This window comes from Phycodurus eques, chromosome 13 (assembly GCF_024500275.1).
Source record: "Phycodurus eques isolate BA_2022a chromosome 13, UOR_Pequ_1.1, whole genome shotgun sequence".
Taxonomy (NCBI): domain Eukaryota; kingdom Metazoa; phylum Chordata; class Actinopteri; order Syngnathiformes; family Syngnathidae; genus Phycodurus; species Phycodurus eques.
The window spans coordinates 21782451-21799292 of record NC_084537.1 but is presented as its reverse complement, the minus strand read 5'-3'; the positions used below and the strand labels follow the sequence as shown (position 1 = coordinate 21799292).

The window sequence follows — 16842 nt, the reverse complement described above, 5'->3', positions numbered from 1 at the left end:
TGTTGACGTCATTTTCATGCGCCATAATAGTTTCAGCTCGTCCAGTAAGCTAACTCGAGTAGCCGTGCTGTTATTGTTTTTTCTCTCGCCAGAATGGCCACGGCGAAGAAGGGGAAGAAAGTTGTGAATCAAGAGGAACTCAGGCGCTTGATGAGAGAGAAGCAAAGGCAAACGTCTGGGAAAAAGCGCGTGGAGTCCCCGTTTGCTAAATATAACAGCTTGGGCCACTTGAGCTGTGTGCTGTGCAATACGCAGGTGAAGTCGGAGCTTCTGTGGCCCGCTCACGTACTCGGGAAACTGCACAAGGAGAAAGCGAGCGAGCAAAAAGAGGGGAAACAAACACCACAAAGTCAACCAGTGAAAAGAAAAGCGACGGACGACGACAAGGACGTCAACGGAAAAAGGGCGAAATCAACGCCGGATGCAGGTCAGTCCGCCTCGGCGGTACCTGAAGATTTGTTTGCGAAACCGAACTCTGTCAAAAAGTCTGAAGGCGTTAGTTTCCTCGCGGGAGTCTATGATGACGACGAGGAGGAGGCGACTGTGGTAGCAGGGACGACCGCCGCCGCTCCTCAAGCCGCCGGACTACCAGCGGACTTCTTTGACAGCTCCATCCCGTCCGCCCCAGCCGTCTCCCACTCGGGCTCCATCGCCAAGGCGGAGGCGCCACCGCCGCCGGAGAAAAGCGCCGAGAAAAAGGACAACACGGCCGAGGCGCTACCCGAAGGCTTCTTCGACGATCCGGTGCGGGACGCCAAGGTGCGCAACGTGGACGCGCCCAAGGACCACATGGACAAGGAGTGGGAAGAGTTCCAGAAGGAGATACGGCAGGTGAACACCAAGTCGGAGGCTATCGTGGCTGAGGACGACGAGGAGGGCCGCCTCGAGCGACAGATCGACGAGATCGACGAGCAGATCGAGTGTTACAAGAGGGTGGAGATGCTGAGGGACAAGAGGGACGTGGCGAAAAGAAGGTCTCAGCCGAGGAGGGAGGAACCCATGGAGACTGAAACCAAAATGGAGGAGGAAGAAGAGGAGAATGAAGAAGAACTACTTGGACTTTTGTCCCAGGACTGGAGGGCGAAAGGAGCACTGGCATGATTAATGTACAAAAGTAAAACTCACCACCAACTGAAATGTTTGTAATTGTCAACATTAAATATCAGGAAACAGCAGTGAAACGTCTTTCAAATCACAGACCACCATCCCAAAAATGTTTTAACTCTTTATTCATTGATGCTCACAAACAAAACACAAATAAAATCTCATCGTGGCAGCATTTAGATCAGGGATGGAGAACCAGTCCTCCAAGAGCCATCCTAAATCAATGAAAAATATGATCAAACTAATGTTAATTATACTTTCTGAGCGTTTGTAGGTTAAATGTGTTTTAGGCCATTAGTTCCCCATCCCTGATCTACAGCAACACCTTTCACAGTGGCCCCTGCCGTTGCATTCCGAGCTCAATGTCTGAACTACCGCCGCGTGGTTGACAATTCTAGCTTTGTCATAAATAAATGTTTACATGTTACATTATTATAAGCAACTTGCAAAGCACAACTTAAAAGAACAATGTTTAAGCTCAGAATTCTAAAATAACTCCTCCAACACCTTGAACAAAATGAAATGAGAATTTACAGAGTGGTCATTTTATGGAAAATTCCATAAATACACCATTAGGCTGCCCATAATATGAAGTCCATTATAAGAGTGATGTCAGTGCTTGTTGTACTACCTGTTACACATTCATCTTGATGTGCCTACTGCAGGCATGGAGAGCCATTTTCTTATTTTATCAAGTTATTCATGGGCCATACTGCAAAAAATGATACCTTGATCAATTATTTATTGTGTTTTTGACCCATGTGCTGTAGGTTGCCCACCTCTGCTCAACTGCATGCTATGTCTCTTAATTATTGCTACATAAATATCTTGGTGTTTCCAAGTGAACATAGCCCTTCAAATCTTGTTTAACGGGGGGGGACGGGACTGAGTGGAAGAGGGGGGGGAAAAACACTTAAGCTATTTAGATGCATTAAATACATTAATTGAACAGGATTAGGCTCAATCAAGTGTCTCAGTTAAGATAGGAAAGTGGCTAAAAATGGGAAAAAGGTTGGCAGAATCTGCGTTTAGTAGTCCGTTTGTAAACATTCATAAAAGTCTATAAATACATTTCACGCTTATACAAGTTGAGCGTGAAGGGTTGCGGGGAGAACAAAAATCTCAGCGACTGATGGTGTCGAGTTGTCAGTTGAGAATGATACTTATAAGTGAAGATTCTGTCGATGATTGGATTCGACGAAGCTTTTTGGGGACGGGCTAAGGTTGTGCTGGATCAAACAAAACTGGAAGAAGACAATCAGTTCACACATAAAAGTGCAGCAATTACAGAAACCGTACCCCAGACCCCGCTGGGCTTCCTTGAATATTGTTGACTGCTGTTCGTGGGTGACTCGCTCACACTCTGAACGCGGCCCTCAGCTCCGTCAGGGAGTACCTCTTGTCGCCGTTGCTGTCGAAGCACCTCAACGCGCGAGCTTTCGGAGGGGACGGCCCGAGTTTCCCACAAAGCTCTTCGTACGTCAGGCTCGCCGGATCGTCATCGACATTAGCGAAGATTTCTTCCAGACCTTATGGACGAAAAAAAAAAAAAAAGGTATTACAGTGGGATCTTACGAGCGCTCCGATTTGTAAGAGTTTTGTCAATTTGTCAATTTTTTGCTTCGTGTTGTCTGCAAATTTCAGCACCTGATGTCATTTATGCGGCGACGCCCTTTAAAGGAACACGTCAACACACGGACACTACCGTTTGACTTTTGACTTTATTACACTTTATACAACTAGTTTAGTTCTTTACATTCTGTTGTCTTTTCATATGTTTCAATACATCACACGTTTTGTTAATTAAAAATGCAACAGAAATTGTGTTTTGGAGGGCTGGAACTGATGAATGGCATTTCAATTTCAATGGGGAAAACTGATCTGCTGTACAAGTAAATTAAGTTACAAGCTTGGTCACTGACCAAAGTAAACTCAGAAGTCAAGGTACCACTCGCATTAAGCAGCTAGGATTTTTATGTTAAATATTTGACTATGTAGTTCTGAGAAAGCTTTTGCATTTTGTTTCCTCCTGAAATAAGGATCTCAATTTACCCACAAATTTACTTAATCAGTGTGAAATCTGGTCCAGTTTAGGTGGACACAAAGTTGATATATTTGCAGGAGTTAAAGACACACACTGAGATCTTAATCATTTTCTGACCAAATAAGTGCAATTGGATAATTTCCCATGACACACTAAGAATCTCTCGCAGAAAATTAGGGGAATCATTGCTTTAGATCGCCGTTATCAATCTCAGACAGATTCGATTAGTTTCTCAGTGGAGCCTACTTCCAGGAAATCAGAAACATTCCACATTATGCAGAATATACACAGTGTTCCCTCAATTAATCGCAGTTCACCTATTGCAGATTCAGTGCATTGCGGATTTTCACATTCATATGGTGCATAATTGGCCACATTGTCGGATTTTGAGTCTATGCTGTTATTTATTTTTGTGGTAAAATGAACACTTCCTAGCCTAAAACATTAAAACCGTAAATAAATAAATCATTCAAATACATTACAAAGAATAAAATGTACATGGTGTACAATATTACTGTGCATTACTGTATGTAAGAGTTTAAAAGGTGTTAAAGACTATGGTAGAGGTTAATAGGAGTGTGGGAAAGATTAAAATAAAGAGTCTGGGGTGGTTCATATAGCTATAAAATACGTATAAATACTTCCAAAAATATGTGGTCGCTACTTAACAGACTTCGTCTACTGCAGGGGTGGTCCGGAACCTAACTCCCGTGATAGACGAGGGATTACTGTATACAAGTATAATAATGTAATTGGGGGGGAAAGAGGGCTCTTTCTGCGGGAAAGGAACGACAACACTTGACATGTAAAGAAAATCATCATACTATTAAATAAGACGACTCTTAATTCCGATAAAGACATTAAGGAAAGTTCATGAGAGGCAAATAGATCGTATTAAGATAGCAGTTGGGAGAAGGTCTGCTTCAAACGGTTTTGTTCACTGATGAATGCCAGACTACTTTGGATGGTCCAGATTGATGGAGTTCTGAATGGTTGGTGGATGACCACCGTGTCCCAGAAAAGTTGCAACAGCAGAAAGGATCTGGCAGCTTGGTGTTTTGGGCTGGGAATAACGGGGCATGTGAATGTGGAGTTTCTAGCTGACGATTTCCTGCCCCGGTATCAAAAGAACAACTGTGCCTTCCACGATAAAATAATTTTCATGCAAGACAATGCTGCTCTGGGTATAAACTGACAGAAACTCATGGTGTAGCCACCATCATTCCCTGACCTCAACCCTATTGAGAACCCGTGGAACAACCTAAAAAGGAAATTTGATGAGGGTGGATTTGTGCAAAATAAAATCGAGATTATTAGAGAAGCTAATGTAATTGTTGATCATCAAACATTTTATTCACAGTAAATTGCATTGACTGTCTAGGAAAATAAAAAAAAAACAGGATATTCTTGATAATTTGGAACAAAGTGTACATGTCGAATGCAGGTTTTGACTGAATGTTGGTGGTGGTTTTTTTTTTTTTTTTTTTTTTTACACACCTTTCAAAGTGACTCCAGGAAGCAAGCGCCTCGTTTGGCATTTGACATCAGTGTTTCTCTTGGAGCGGTTCGGGAGGAGGAAGCGTGGGCGTCTGCTAGTCTGCGGATCAGGACTTACCGTGAAGTTGTCTGTTAAAATATAGTAAAAATAAAAAAGATACAGTAAGAAAAGTAAAAGGCAGTGAGCAGCTGCTTTAGCACTGACAATGCAGCACCTGATGATGAGACTTTGGTTGTTTGAGCCTCAGTCATCTCAGTCGTTTGAGGTCCGCTGCTGATCAGAGGCTGAAATTCAGCATCTTTCAACTGGAAAAATGGCAGAAAAATATAATATTGTGGGCTCTTAATCTTTTATAGATACAGAACAAACTCTTAACCATAACAAATGCGCACATCTGCAACACAATTCGCACTCATGTATTTAGCAATTTTTTAAAATTGTTACACAAGTGTTAAAATAAGCACTCTAAAATACAAAATCAAAAAAACTGGCCACGGAACTAGAGAGTTACACCCACATCCCAAATAGATGCGACACCCCTGCTATCATGTTAGCGCCACATTATAAGCAGAGCTGCATTGAGTTTTGTTGGATGCCAAGATTATTGTTAACAAAAAAAATGTTCGCAAACAATTTAAATTGAATAATCCCAAATGAAGTTCAGATGTTGTAGTAGGCTTTTCTCAAGACATATTTTTGGTTTTTAGCAGAAGCATGTAGGTTTTATGCCAGCACTGACTGTTATTTGGAACTGTTCATAATTCCCTCCATCTTGACTAGGGGTGTAGTTCCAGGTAAGGAAAAAAGCCCCAAAGCACGGTACTGCTACTACCATGCTCCATTGTAGGTATGGTGTTCTTTTAGTGATGAGCAGTGTTGTGTTTGCGCCAAATGTACCTTCTGAAATGATGGCCAAAAAGTTCAATCCTGGTTTCATCAGACCGTAACACAGTTTCCCAAATGTGTTTGTGGCGTTTGTGAGATTTCAAGTTTTTTTTTTTGCAAATGTAGCCGGTCTTGGATGTTTTTCTTTGTATGTTAAGGCCATCCATCTTGCCACTCTCTGCCATAGCCCAGACATATGAAGAAGATTGGAGATTGTTGTCACAGGTACTAAACAGGTATAACAGGTACATTTCTTCAGCTCCTTCAATATTGCTGTTGGCCTCTTGGCAGCCTACCTGACTAGTTTTCTTGTTCTTATCAGTTTTGGAGAGACATCCATTTCTTGGTAATGTCACTGTTTTGCCATATTTTCTCCAGTTGATTGGGACTTAAAAAATGTCAGGAAAAGCCACCTACAACAGCTGACCTTTATTTGGGGTTTAAGAGCCATTTTAAATGGGGGCAGTTGTGTACTGACCCCCATGTAACATGACTTTGAATGTGATTGGTTACTTCTGCACACAGCCACATCACCAGATATAAAATGGTGTGCACACTTGTGCAACCACATAATCTCAGCAGGGTTCTTTTTGCGTCCCCTCTATCTTTTTCTTCAATTGAGTTGTTCAGGTTATAGGTCACATTAGTAGTGGGAAAAAATGTTTTGAAATTATTTATCTTCATTAAATTTTTTATATTACAAAACCCTGACATTTGAACAGGGGTGTATAGACTTTTTATATCTACTGTACTTCTGGTTTTCAGGTTTCTCCCCCTGTTAGAATAACTATCACAAAGCCAAAGAAAAAGCTCACGTTTTGTTGGGAGCCGCTCTCCAGAGACGACACTCTGTGCTGGAGCTCGGCGACGGTGGACAGGAGCGTGTGGATTTGCTCGTCGCTCCACGTGTGGTGCTTCGCCTCCGCCTGGTTGGCCTCGCTCACTGCTTTCCTCAGGTCACTTATGTCCTGTTAGAACACACGAATGCACACGCACATATAAATACAGTGTTCCCTCGCCACTTCGCGCTTCACATTTTGCGGCTTCAGTGCTTCGCGGGTTTTTCCAAAATATTCATAGAAATTATTTTTTTTTTTTTAAATACAGCCATATCGGCAGCCATATTTCGGAAAGACGCGTGGTTTCATGTTGATGCGCGCGAGAGGTTTCCCTGCATGCCAAACAAAGAGATGAGTCGACTCAGAGGATTTGTACATGCCTGTACTGTACGGGCAACCATACAAGGCGCGTGATTGGTTCCCGGCGCGACATCGCGCAATGAGAGCACGAGTGGATTTATCCCGTGAGCTGATTGGTTGCACATCATCGGAGCCTCACCCAGCATCTTCCCTTGCTGTGTCTCGCCAGTCTCGTCCACGCTGTTGTGTTCGCAATAACTTTTTTTGTTTAAGCGATAATTTTTTTGATGAGTGAAGCAATCCTTACAATGCCGCCGAAGCGCTCTCTACGAAAGCTTCCTCCGGGGCGCCCAAGAGGAAGAAGAAGATGACTACCGGAGACAAATTCCTTGTGTGTTTTTTTTGGACATACTGATGATTCTGATTCTGATGACCATCAGTGAAAAAGTGAAACTTTTAGATTTGATCAAAGAGGGCAGAAGTTATGAATCTGTGGCACGGCATTATGGCGTGAATGAAACTACAGTGGAACAAGAATTTTGGCTGCACTCTCCAGATTGCAATTCTAGATGACCCCTAAAATAAGAAAGTTAGTGATTGGTTATCAAAGAAGTGTTTACCCATAGGCGTCAAGGCGCCAATGTTTGTTTCAATCAGACAAAACAGGGACGGTGTGAACACATTCCAAGTCTGCTTTAAAACATGTTGCCTGCCAAACGACTGAAATTCACAAGATAAAGCAAAAAATATAAAATCTCACACTCCAAGATATTTATGAGCTGCATCAAACGACGACAAAACACATGGTTACTATGGAGGCTGTAGTACAAAAACAGTGTTTTCATCATCTTTTTCTAGGGCAACCTTTTTCGTTTTCTCAACTGTTTGACCTACTTTTTACTCTGAACGTAATCTCCTGAAATACACTGGCACTTGCTCCATGAATTATTAATGAAACCATGACGAAGATGGAGCCGAGAAATGAGCCCCGTCTTAACCCGGCGTCTTCTGCAATGCAAACTCGAGCAAAGCATATAATGTATGTTGCGTAAGCATGTTGTAATACATAAACCAGCATTTGGTTTGGATTACAGCCACAGCAAAGCATATCCGCTGACATCTCGGCCGTATGCAAGCCCTCGTTATTAAAAGATTAATATGCAGCACAAGAGCTGAGGACAAACAAGTAGAACAGCTACTACATGACACAGTTACATGACTGTACTCAAAAGATCCAATATCTACCTATTAATATTTTTTGTAATATTAATACTTTATTCTTGTTGAATAAAAAAAAAAAAAAAATAATAAAATATTGTAATATTCCCACCTTATTCTTGTAAAATCACAACAAATTTCTTTGTAATAGTAAGATTTTATTCTCATGAAATAACATCTTTAGCTTGTAGAATTATGGAATTTTGTAAAATGTTTATTCTTTAATATCGAACTGCAACTTATTTCTCGCAATATCACAACTTAATTCTCCACTTCACTGAAACATTTCCGCTTTATTCTCGTAAAATAAATGTTTTATGATAAAATATTGCTTAAATGTAAAATTATGATTTTTGTCTATTTTATTTTGTAAAATATTTAATCAACTTGTATAATTATGACTCTCAATTGTAATTATTTGTAAAATATTTAGATTACTCGTTTACCCTTAACCAAAAAAAACCCCCCAAAAAACATAATGCGATCGCCGGTACAATGCATTTTACTTTAATTATATTGACTGCTAACTTTTTCAGCATTCCATGAACTTTCCTCGCCAATTGACTAGGATAAATCACATGATTCCACTGCCTTATAGTTAGGCATGCATTTTGAAATATGGTTGCTTTCTGCGGCGACGTCGAGGAAATAAGTTCACCCGTGAAATCGCTGGAGTTCCCCTACAAATGAGCGGGTACTGTTAAATGAAAAACTAATGTTGTGGCCTGGAGTGTACGAAATTACCGTTGTCTTCAGCCCGTCGTCCGAATCTGTCTGACTTTCGAGCACAGTCTGCATCGTCTTCACGTCGTGTTGAACACTTGTTAGCGTGCTTCCGATTGTAGCCACGCTCTGAAAAAAAAAAAAGGTAAAAAAAAAAACATGACTGGAAAAATAATTAAACATTAACTAATGTACAGTATTTTTTTTTTAAACTCCGTATTGTTTACCTTTTGAAGTTCTTCCACTGTAGTGGGCAGGCTGATTAAATCGGAAGCCGATTTCAAATTGGCCTTTAAGTGGCTTACAGCAGCGTCCAGCAAAATGATCTGTATGAGGACAATGCCCCCCCCCCAAAAAAACAAACAAACAAAAAAACACTGAAAAATACTACATGAATTCATAATGCTGCCACTTTGATTTCTATTGCAACTAAGGGGTGGGGAACCTTTTTCATCTCATAAACACACAATCACAATCTTCACAATGTTTTGGGCCTTCTTTTTACTCACAGTTCCCGAGGTTTAAAAATAACAAAATAAAAACATTGTTCTTTCCCTCACAGTTCCTGAAGTTTTAATTGATTTAAGATGGCATCAAATGCTGTGGTGGGCCCTGAATGGCCCACAGATGGTTGGTTCCCCAGCCCTGTTGTAATGTAGATCAGGGTAACACACTACCATTAATGATGCCCAATTTGAGCAGTTTTCCTCACTTCTGACCAAAGTCAGCAAAAGCCCGATTATCAGAGGTGTCTAAACGATTATCCTGAGTTATTATTTTATGTGTTGTGTGCTGTGTTGGTCATCTGGAGTCTCTCACATTTTTTAAAAATCAGTTAAGAAGCTAAGATGACAACTAACCTTTCTGTTAATTTCTGTGAGGTTGAACCAGAGTTTGCCCAACCCTTTGTTCCCATTCTCAATGTCATCAAGCTTCCTGTCCTTGTTTTTCAGGTCCTCGCTGAGTTTTGGTATTTCAGCTGACGACGCCTTTTGGCTGGATTCTACTGTTACATTTATAATTAAAAAAAAAAAAAAAAAAAAAAAAAACAGCAGTGTTAAAAGGCTTCAAAATTTTATATGGGCCATCTCAACACAACAGCAGCTGCATTCAAGTGTATCTTACTGCTGTGCAGTTTTTCCTTCATTGAGTCCAGATCTTCCTTCAAGGCAATCTGCATCCATAAGAGTCCAGCACAGGCCATGACACAGGCAGCGAGGATAATGAAGAGAAACAATGGGTAGCACACAGTGCAGCATTGACTGTAACTTTTCCTGTAAGCAGACAAACACGTCAACATTAGACACACTGCAATACTTCTTTAATTATTCATGGGAAAAATATATTTTTAGAGGTTTGCTACGCCATGGGATTTGTACGTTTTACATGTTCAAGGCGGCGGCGCCATAAAACTACAGAGTGGTAGAGCCCCGAAGGAAATTAACAATAAATTTGTAAAGTTACGAGTAGAAAATGCATAATTATGTACATAAAGACATTCTCGTAATATATTGCAACTTTTTTTTAAATTAAGATTTAAGTTCATGATTGTGTAGTTCCCACTTAGTCCCATAAAATTACAGCTTTTCTCTCTCACCTTTATTCTTGTAATAGCACCAAATTCCTCATGGAAAATTTCGACCTGATTTTTTTCTTGTATTTCTTTCAGGAATTACAAATGGTTTACTGTAAAATATCCTAACTACTATAATTCAGATTTTTTTCCCTCTTGTAATCTTCCCATTTTGTCATTCTCATTATAGACACACTTTATTTTTATCAAATTATGTTTTTTTTCTCCTTTTATTAAGACTTTAGTTTCATTACATTTTCCACTGTTACATGTTTATTCTCCTTATATCCCAACTTGATTCTCTAAATTATGATTTAACACTCCAAATATCACAACTTTATCCTAATCATAGAACGTTATCATTTAAAATTAGCAACTTAAAAAGTGGCCGCCATCTTTGTGGAATTTTCTAAAAAACACAGAAGGCCCACTTCAAAGGTCTCTCATTTCCCCATTACAAATATATTCAGGAAAAAAAACAATTGATGCCCAACGCACATGACCTATTCTACTGCACTTGTCACTAACAATGTTCCATTTGCACTATTTAAATCAAGTTTTTAGGGCAAGTGACACCGTTTTAACACGTCGACTTGGAGAATCCCTCGGAATTTCAGCCCGTACGATCTTATCCGTGGATATTTTTAACTGAAACTTCTCAGCCAATTGGAGAAGAGCTTCCATAGTACCTGACAAAACTAAAGGGTCGTGCAGAAATGTTGAGAAATAATGAAGTTACACTGCTTTACTCTAATTTAATGGGTTTCTTTTGGACCAGATTTTCTACAGGTGATATTTTATAAATTAATAATGTTTCTTGCAAATCTTTATTAAAACTTTTATTGTAATGTTGTACATTTGTTCCTCAAAAAATTACCCTTTTACTTTTTTTTAATTGCCATATCAAGTGTCTTCAAAAAAATAGTTTTCCAAAAATTCAGTTTATTAAAAATTGTTGTAGTATTCCCACTTTGTTCTACAGTTTTTTTGTCTTTGTATGACTATTCTCCGTTTTTTTTTTTTTTTTGTGTGCTGTCATGTGACTTGTAGTAGTCGTGCTAATATATATATATATATATATATATATTTAAGATTGTTTACACATAACGTTCTAAATGTTGTTTTTACCAATAAGGCACAGATGACATCAGTTTATGGACATATAACAGTGAGCACTCACTTGCCAAATCTAGCTCCGCTGCTCATGCTGTTGAACTCGTCGTCTTCCTCCGAGCTGGAGTCAGACTCCGAGTCCGGCGGCTCGGTTCGGAGAAGCCGGTGACCGGAGCCCTTCTTCGCCTTCTTCCTCTTGCTGTCCCCGAGTCCGATGAGGGCGTTTAGCTCCTTCCTCTTTTTCATTTTCTTCTGAGGGGTCAGCGAACCCGCCGCGCCCGACTTAAAGCCGACTAAATCCAACGTTTTGTCCAGCTTGCTGGCTGACTTGAGGTTGGAGTTTAAGCTAACGCCAGATTTTCGATCGCGGAAAGTGTCCCGGGGAAATAAACACACCGGACGGACGACGCCGGTTACTCTAGGACAGACAACCACCGCGAAATTATAAATAATGGACTAACATAACCGCACTGTTATTAAAAATCCCCGCTTGCAATAACTTTAAATGCTAACGCTCGTATTAAAATCCGCCGGATGGCGAACGCGGCTACATTTGGCAACTTGCTAACGCTTAGCGAACACAACTACGAGTGGCTAAGGTCGTCTCCACGGCATTCAAAGTGAAATGCGCCTGTGACGAGCATTTTTTTCTGTCAACGCTAAAGTGCGTATGAATATAGACACGACATATTAAATGTCAAAAGTCAAATTTGCTGCGACGTGTTTTGAGGCGTCGGTCGGTTCGGCCTTGCTGCATGTACAGTACAGTATATTGTTTAGATGCAACGTTCCAGTTAGCGCAAAGCTGATTGGTGGAGTGATCAGGCTCCAACTTCCGGTCTCGCTCTAGTCCCGCCCACTTGTATGCAGCATTTGTAACCATAATAATGACACTTTTTAACTAACTATCAAGCTGTTGTGTTGCTTAGTCAGGGGTTTGCCCTGTTAAACTTTACAGTAAATTTAAAAATGTATTGTAAAAAATAAAAATAATAATAATAATAATATCCTTCTATGGTATTGAGTTAGAGGGGGTCAGCAACCCGTGGCTCCAGAGCCACATGTGGTGCTGTCATGCTTGTTTCTATTTTATTTCATTTGTTTTTCGAATGTATTTCTAAATTTTAAGAGGTGTGAAGTCTTACTGCCCTGATGTGCAGACACTGTGCGCTGAAGTTCTGGAGCAAAAATCACATTAACCAGGTAAATAAAATAAATAGTTTAGTTGCCATTCGGTGAAATGGTCCCTTTTATTTCAAGTGTTCAGTTGAGTGTACACTTCACACCCGATAAAATGATGACGGAACACAGAAGCATTTTTGGGTTTGCATTTTTGGTTCGCTACAGGTGGATAATTTAAGTTAGGTTTTAATTTTATGAAGACGAGGAGGAATAGACATTGACTATTTGAAAGTAGGCTTCAACCAAACGTCTTTCTTTATAGTTTAAAATGTTTTTGTTTCAAATACTTGTAAATCGACTGCACTTTACATACTGCTTTTGTCTCCACCATTACGGTGGCCAAAGCGCTTTTATTCGTACGCCAATGGGCGGCTGCTGTTGTGTGAGGTACTGCCAGCCCCGCTGGGAGCAATTTTGATGTTCGGGACACTTCGGCAGCGGACAGTTAAGCCGCAATTCCAAAACGCCACCCCTTCGGGCACTGGACTCTGTGGCCCTTCCCAACTGAGCCACAACCACCCATGCAGAAAAAAGAGTTTGTGTTCTCTGTTTAGATGTCAGAAGGGTTTTGTCACTCCCCATTGTTGTTGTTGTTGTTGTTTTTCTGTGGGAGACGGTCCAAATGGCTCTGAGTATTTTGAGGTTGGCTATCTTTCTATTAAGAAAGACTTGTGAGACATTTTAAGTCAATCAGACTTTTTTTTTTTTTTTTTTTTTTTTTTTTTGCTGAGGGGCTTGACCTATGAACTTAATTAACTCACATTGTTTATGTATAAATTTGGTACTTAATAACATCCCTGTGAAATTATGTGACCGAAAAGGATTTGTAGGGTATATTAAACTAGATTGTTGATAAATTTCAGGTCTTTCAGACTTCAAGGGTGTCAGATGTGACTGATCATGAAAGCTGAGGGGTTGGCTTGCCCAAGTGGAGGTGCCATGCCAAGGGGCAATTAAAGGTAGAGTTTCCAGTAAAAAAACAAAAAAAAAAAACCCAACACTTTTTTTGCACCCCCAGTAAGCAACAGAATTTAAAAAGAAGGACTTGGACAGATCCTGAGACAAAACAAGGTTAAACATATGTAACGTGCATGTTCGTGTTAGTGAGGGGTGTGGCCTTAGTCAGAAACGCGGTTTGAATACTGCAAACGCCACCTTTAAGCAAGACTGCTTTGGGAAATTTCAAGTCAGTCAGACCTGAGCCGTGATGTTGGCCGTGAGTGCGTGCACTTCACGCAGTGAAAGACTGAAAAGCGTGGAGGGAGGAAAAAATATGGGAGACTTGACAGCAAACGTGGCATCAGGCTGGCATGGAAGCTTTAGAGCGCCTCGTTGTTGGAAAAAGGTCCCGTGGCAACCCGGTGGGATATACTGTATTCCAGTCACTGGAGGCTTTAAACGGATATATTTTCGCAGGTCAAACATGTACTGTAGATATGTGTAGGCATAAGACAGATGCCAGACAAAGAATCCGTTTTTCCAAGTCATAGTAGTAGCATTTGTTTGAGAGTTAACAATTAAGCAAGACGTGGTTTCAGTCGACATTTTGAAGCCTTATTTTACATAAATGGCGATTTGTTTTGCAATCATTGAAATTTGGCAAGGTTATTAACAATACTCTTTTTTGCGGTGTGTCAAATTTAGACAGCGTACAGGATTTATTTTTAATTCTTGGGTCATAAGGATTTTTTGCACAGTACAAAAAAATTAGATGGTCAATCGAACTCATGGGGTGAGAAGCTAATTGGCGAGCCGCGTAAGGGACATCGAGTAGTCCTTTTTCTTCGTATTTACTTATTTATATCCTGAATGCAGTACATTGTGTAAATAATGACTTTTGCCGCCATGTGGCTGTCTGCAGCAGGCCGTCCCGCCGACCGTCGCTGTGACCCAGCAAGACTCTTGAAAGTGAGAGGCCACTGGCCTTTAGCTCTTTTTCATGAAAATTGGACACCCACTGGCCCGCTTTCTGCTGGGGAAAAAATATATTCCTTTAGTACCCCTGCTGCCCTCGCGCTCCCTCCAAAACTACTGCGGAGAATTACTAATAATAGCCAGCCGGTATGAACTTCAACACACAATAGCCACTGAGGGCTCCTTAGCATCTCAGTTTGAGATGTGGCCCAACTGTTGATGCTTTATTACGCCCAGAAAAAAAAGAATTCCTCACATAATAATAACATGGTGCCCACACAACGTTAATATTATCATAGCTTAGCAGGACTAATGTGTCAGTTGTTATTGTTTTGAAGATTATAAAATTCAATCAGTGTCGGATCACCCGGTGGGGGCCGGGGGGGGGCATGCGCCCCGCTGTGGTTGGTACACATCCTTGCCAGCGTGAGGCCTGTGAATTCGAGCACTGCTGGAGTTTCATTTCATCCTTTTTTTTTTTTTTTAAACTCTGGGTCGTAAGGCCTTATGTCACATCGCTGAATGTGATTACAACAACAACAACAACAACAAAACATTTGCTGTTGTGCTTTGCAGAGAGCGTAGACAGCGATGCATTGAATTGTAATAGAATTGTCTGCTATTTGAAGGCTTTGGTCTGACACGGAGGACTTTGTGAATACAGATTATCATCAATTGGAAGCAGGAGCTGCGGTCAGAATACCAAATTTTCCTTCCCCTCGCCAAGCAATTTACTCTTCATTCACCACTTCTCGATCTATTTTGTTGCACAGGTGCGAACGCTGCTATGGAGAACTGTATGCTTTTATGGCTGTCGAAAAAAATGTACTGAATTTAGACAGGCCAATAAAGACTCCATTCCATAGGAATTTTGTACGGTATATTGAGCTTATCGTTGAGAAACCTCAAGTCAATCAAATTTGTTTAGGCAGGGGCTTCAAAGTAGAGAATTCCATGGTCCAGAGGATTTTTGTCCAGTGTATCAAGCTAGACTTTGAGAAATTTGATGTCAATCAGTTTATTTTTTAAAGGAAATTACTTGACCAATGAAATTTAGCTTTGAATTTGACCGTCCGTCTTAAAAGTGAATGATGGCTGGTGAGACATTTGAATTCAATCACATATTACTGAAATGTTCTCCCCGTGCTTGTGTGGGGTTTCTACGGGTAGTCCGGTTTCCTCCCACATTACCCAAACATGCATGTTCGGTTCACTGAAGGCTCTAAATGGTCCATAGGTGCAGATGTGAGTGAGCTTGTTTGGCTGGCAACTAGTTCAGAATCTACGCGCCTCTGGCCCAATGTCAGATGGACTAGGCTCCAGTTTACCTGGACACTAGTGAGGACAAAGCGCCAGAGCAAATGGACGCTCTTCCCTGTTATTTTACTTTCTCCTGCGTGTTGTGGCATCAGCAGGGGGCAATGTTCTCTCACTCGAAGGCTTCATTGGAGTCAAGTACAAATGAGCTCACACTCACAAGAGTCTGGAGGCCATGCAAACTAGATCACTTTCTACATTATAGGCTAACTTCTCCCACCCATAACGGGGCTTGTCATTGTGAATATTTCACATTGAGCAAAAACGAGAGTACGCACACATTCTCACAGGATGTTGCCAGCAATATTAAAAAGGTCGTGTGTCGGACTGGCCGTGTGTTAATGTGGAAGGAGTGACATTAAAAGCTACTTGTGGCCTCTCTTCAACAACACGACATGATAACAAAAGTGTTCAACACTCAATCAGCAATCAGCCAGTGAGTGAGGGGATTGGCTGTCGAGCACATGCAAGGAAATAGCTTGATGTAGGCTAATGAAAGGAGCCAGGGGGAAGAATGCATACGACGTACGAGTGGCAGCCATCTTGGGGAGGTCGTCGTTCCCGTCGAAGGCAAAGCATGAAAACTGAAATGAAGTCGTTACGTGTTAATTTGTCAACCGATTTTCATGAGGGTTACTGTTTTGTGAACGCCAAAGCTTATGCTATCAATACACTAAATTAGAAAATAAAATCCAACATATATATAACACGTGAAAGGAACTCGCAGTTCCCTTGTCATAATTGTACAGCATTGTACACAGTTGTATGTAGCACAATGTATCGGCATCCTTGGTCTTTTGTTTTTCTTGCCTTCCACTCATATGGAATGCGTAGATGACTTTGACCCTCCTAGCTTAGCGTTCCCGTTGGCACGTATCTACGGTGCACAGCCTGGACAAGAGAGGCAATTGCAGAGGGCCCTGGGATGAACAGGGTCCAAGAGACAGCCACGATTGGCCCATTTCAACGACAAAGCACAGCTTTAGACACTACAACTACAATGAGTCTCTGTCAGGAATCCCCCTCACAAGGGCCCCTTACTAGCTGTTGCTGACAGGCGACTGCTAGGGTCCCCGGCAGGCGGCAGCTATTAGTCCATATCAATGACACAAATTGAATGGCCAGATAATGA

The 16842-nt window shown here is 41.1% G+C and overlaps 2 protein-coding genes across 4 annotated transcripts; one reads left to right on the top strand and one right to left on the bottom strand.

Annotated features, from left to right (window-relative positions):
- The first annotated feature begins 17 nt into the window (after positions 1-17).
- On the top strand, positions 18-1988 carry znf830 (zinc finger protein 830). Its single transcript, XM_061693853.1, has one exon. The coding sequence runs from the start codon at positions 94-96 to the stop codon at positions 1099-1101; it is 1008 nt and encodes a 335-aa protein (XP_061549837.1). The 5' UTR covers positions 18-93; the 3' UTR covers positions 1102-1988.
- Positions 1213-12085, bottom strand: efcab14 (EF-hand calcium binding domain 14). Of its 3 annotated transcripts, none has more exons than XM_061693849.1 (10): positions 11365-12085; positions 9737-9885; positions 9472-9617; positions 8839-8937; positions 8633-8740; positions 6347-6499; positions 4861-4951; positions 4646-4774; positions 2465-2633; positions 1213-2348 (listed from the first exon to the last, which is right to left on the bottom strand). In XM_061693849.1, the coding sequence occupies exons 1-10, from the start codon at positions 11541-11543 to the stop codon at positions 2339-2341; spliced, it is 1233 nt and encodes a 410-aa protein (XP_061549833.1). In that variant the 5' UTR covers positions 11544-12085; the 3' UTR covers positions 1213-2338. The 3 variants fall into 3 exon arrangements, with proteins under 3 accessions (XP_061549833.1, XP_061549834.1, XP_061549835.1); XM_061693850.1 differs by having other exon boundaries at positions 9472-9614; XM_061693851.1 differs by having other exon boundaries at positions 1213-2633.
- Positions 12086-16842: the final 4757 nt, after the last annotated feature.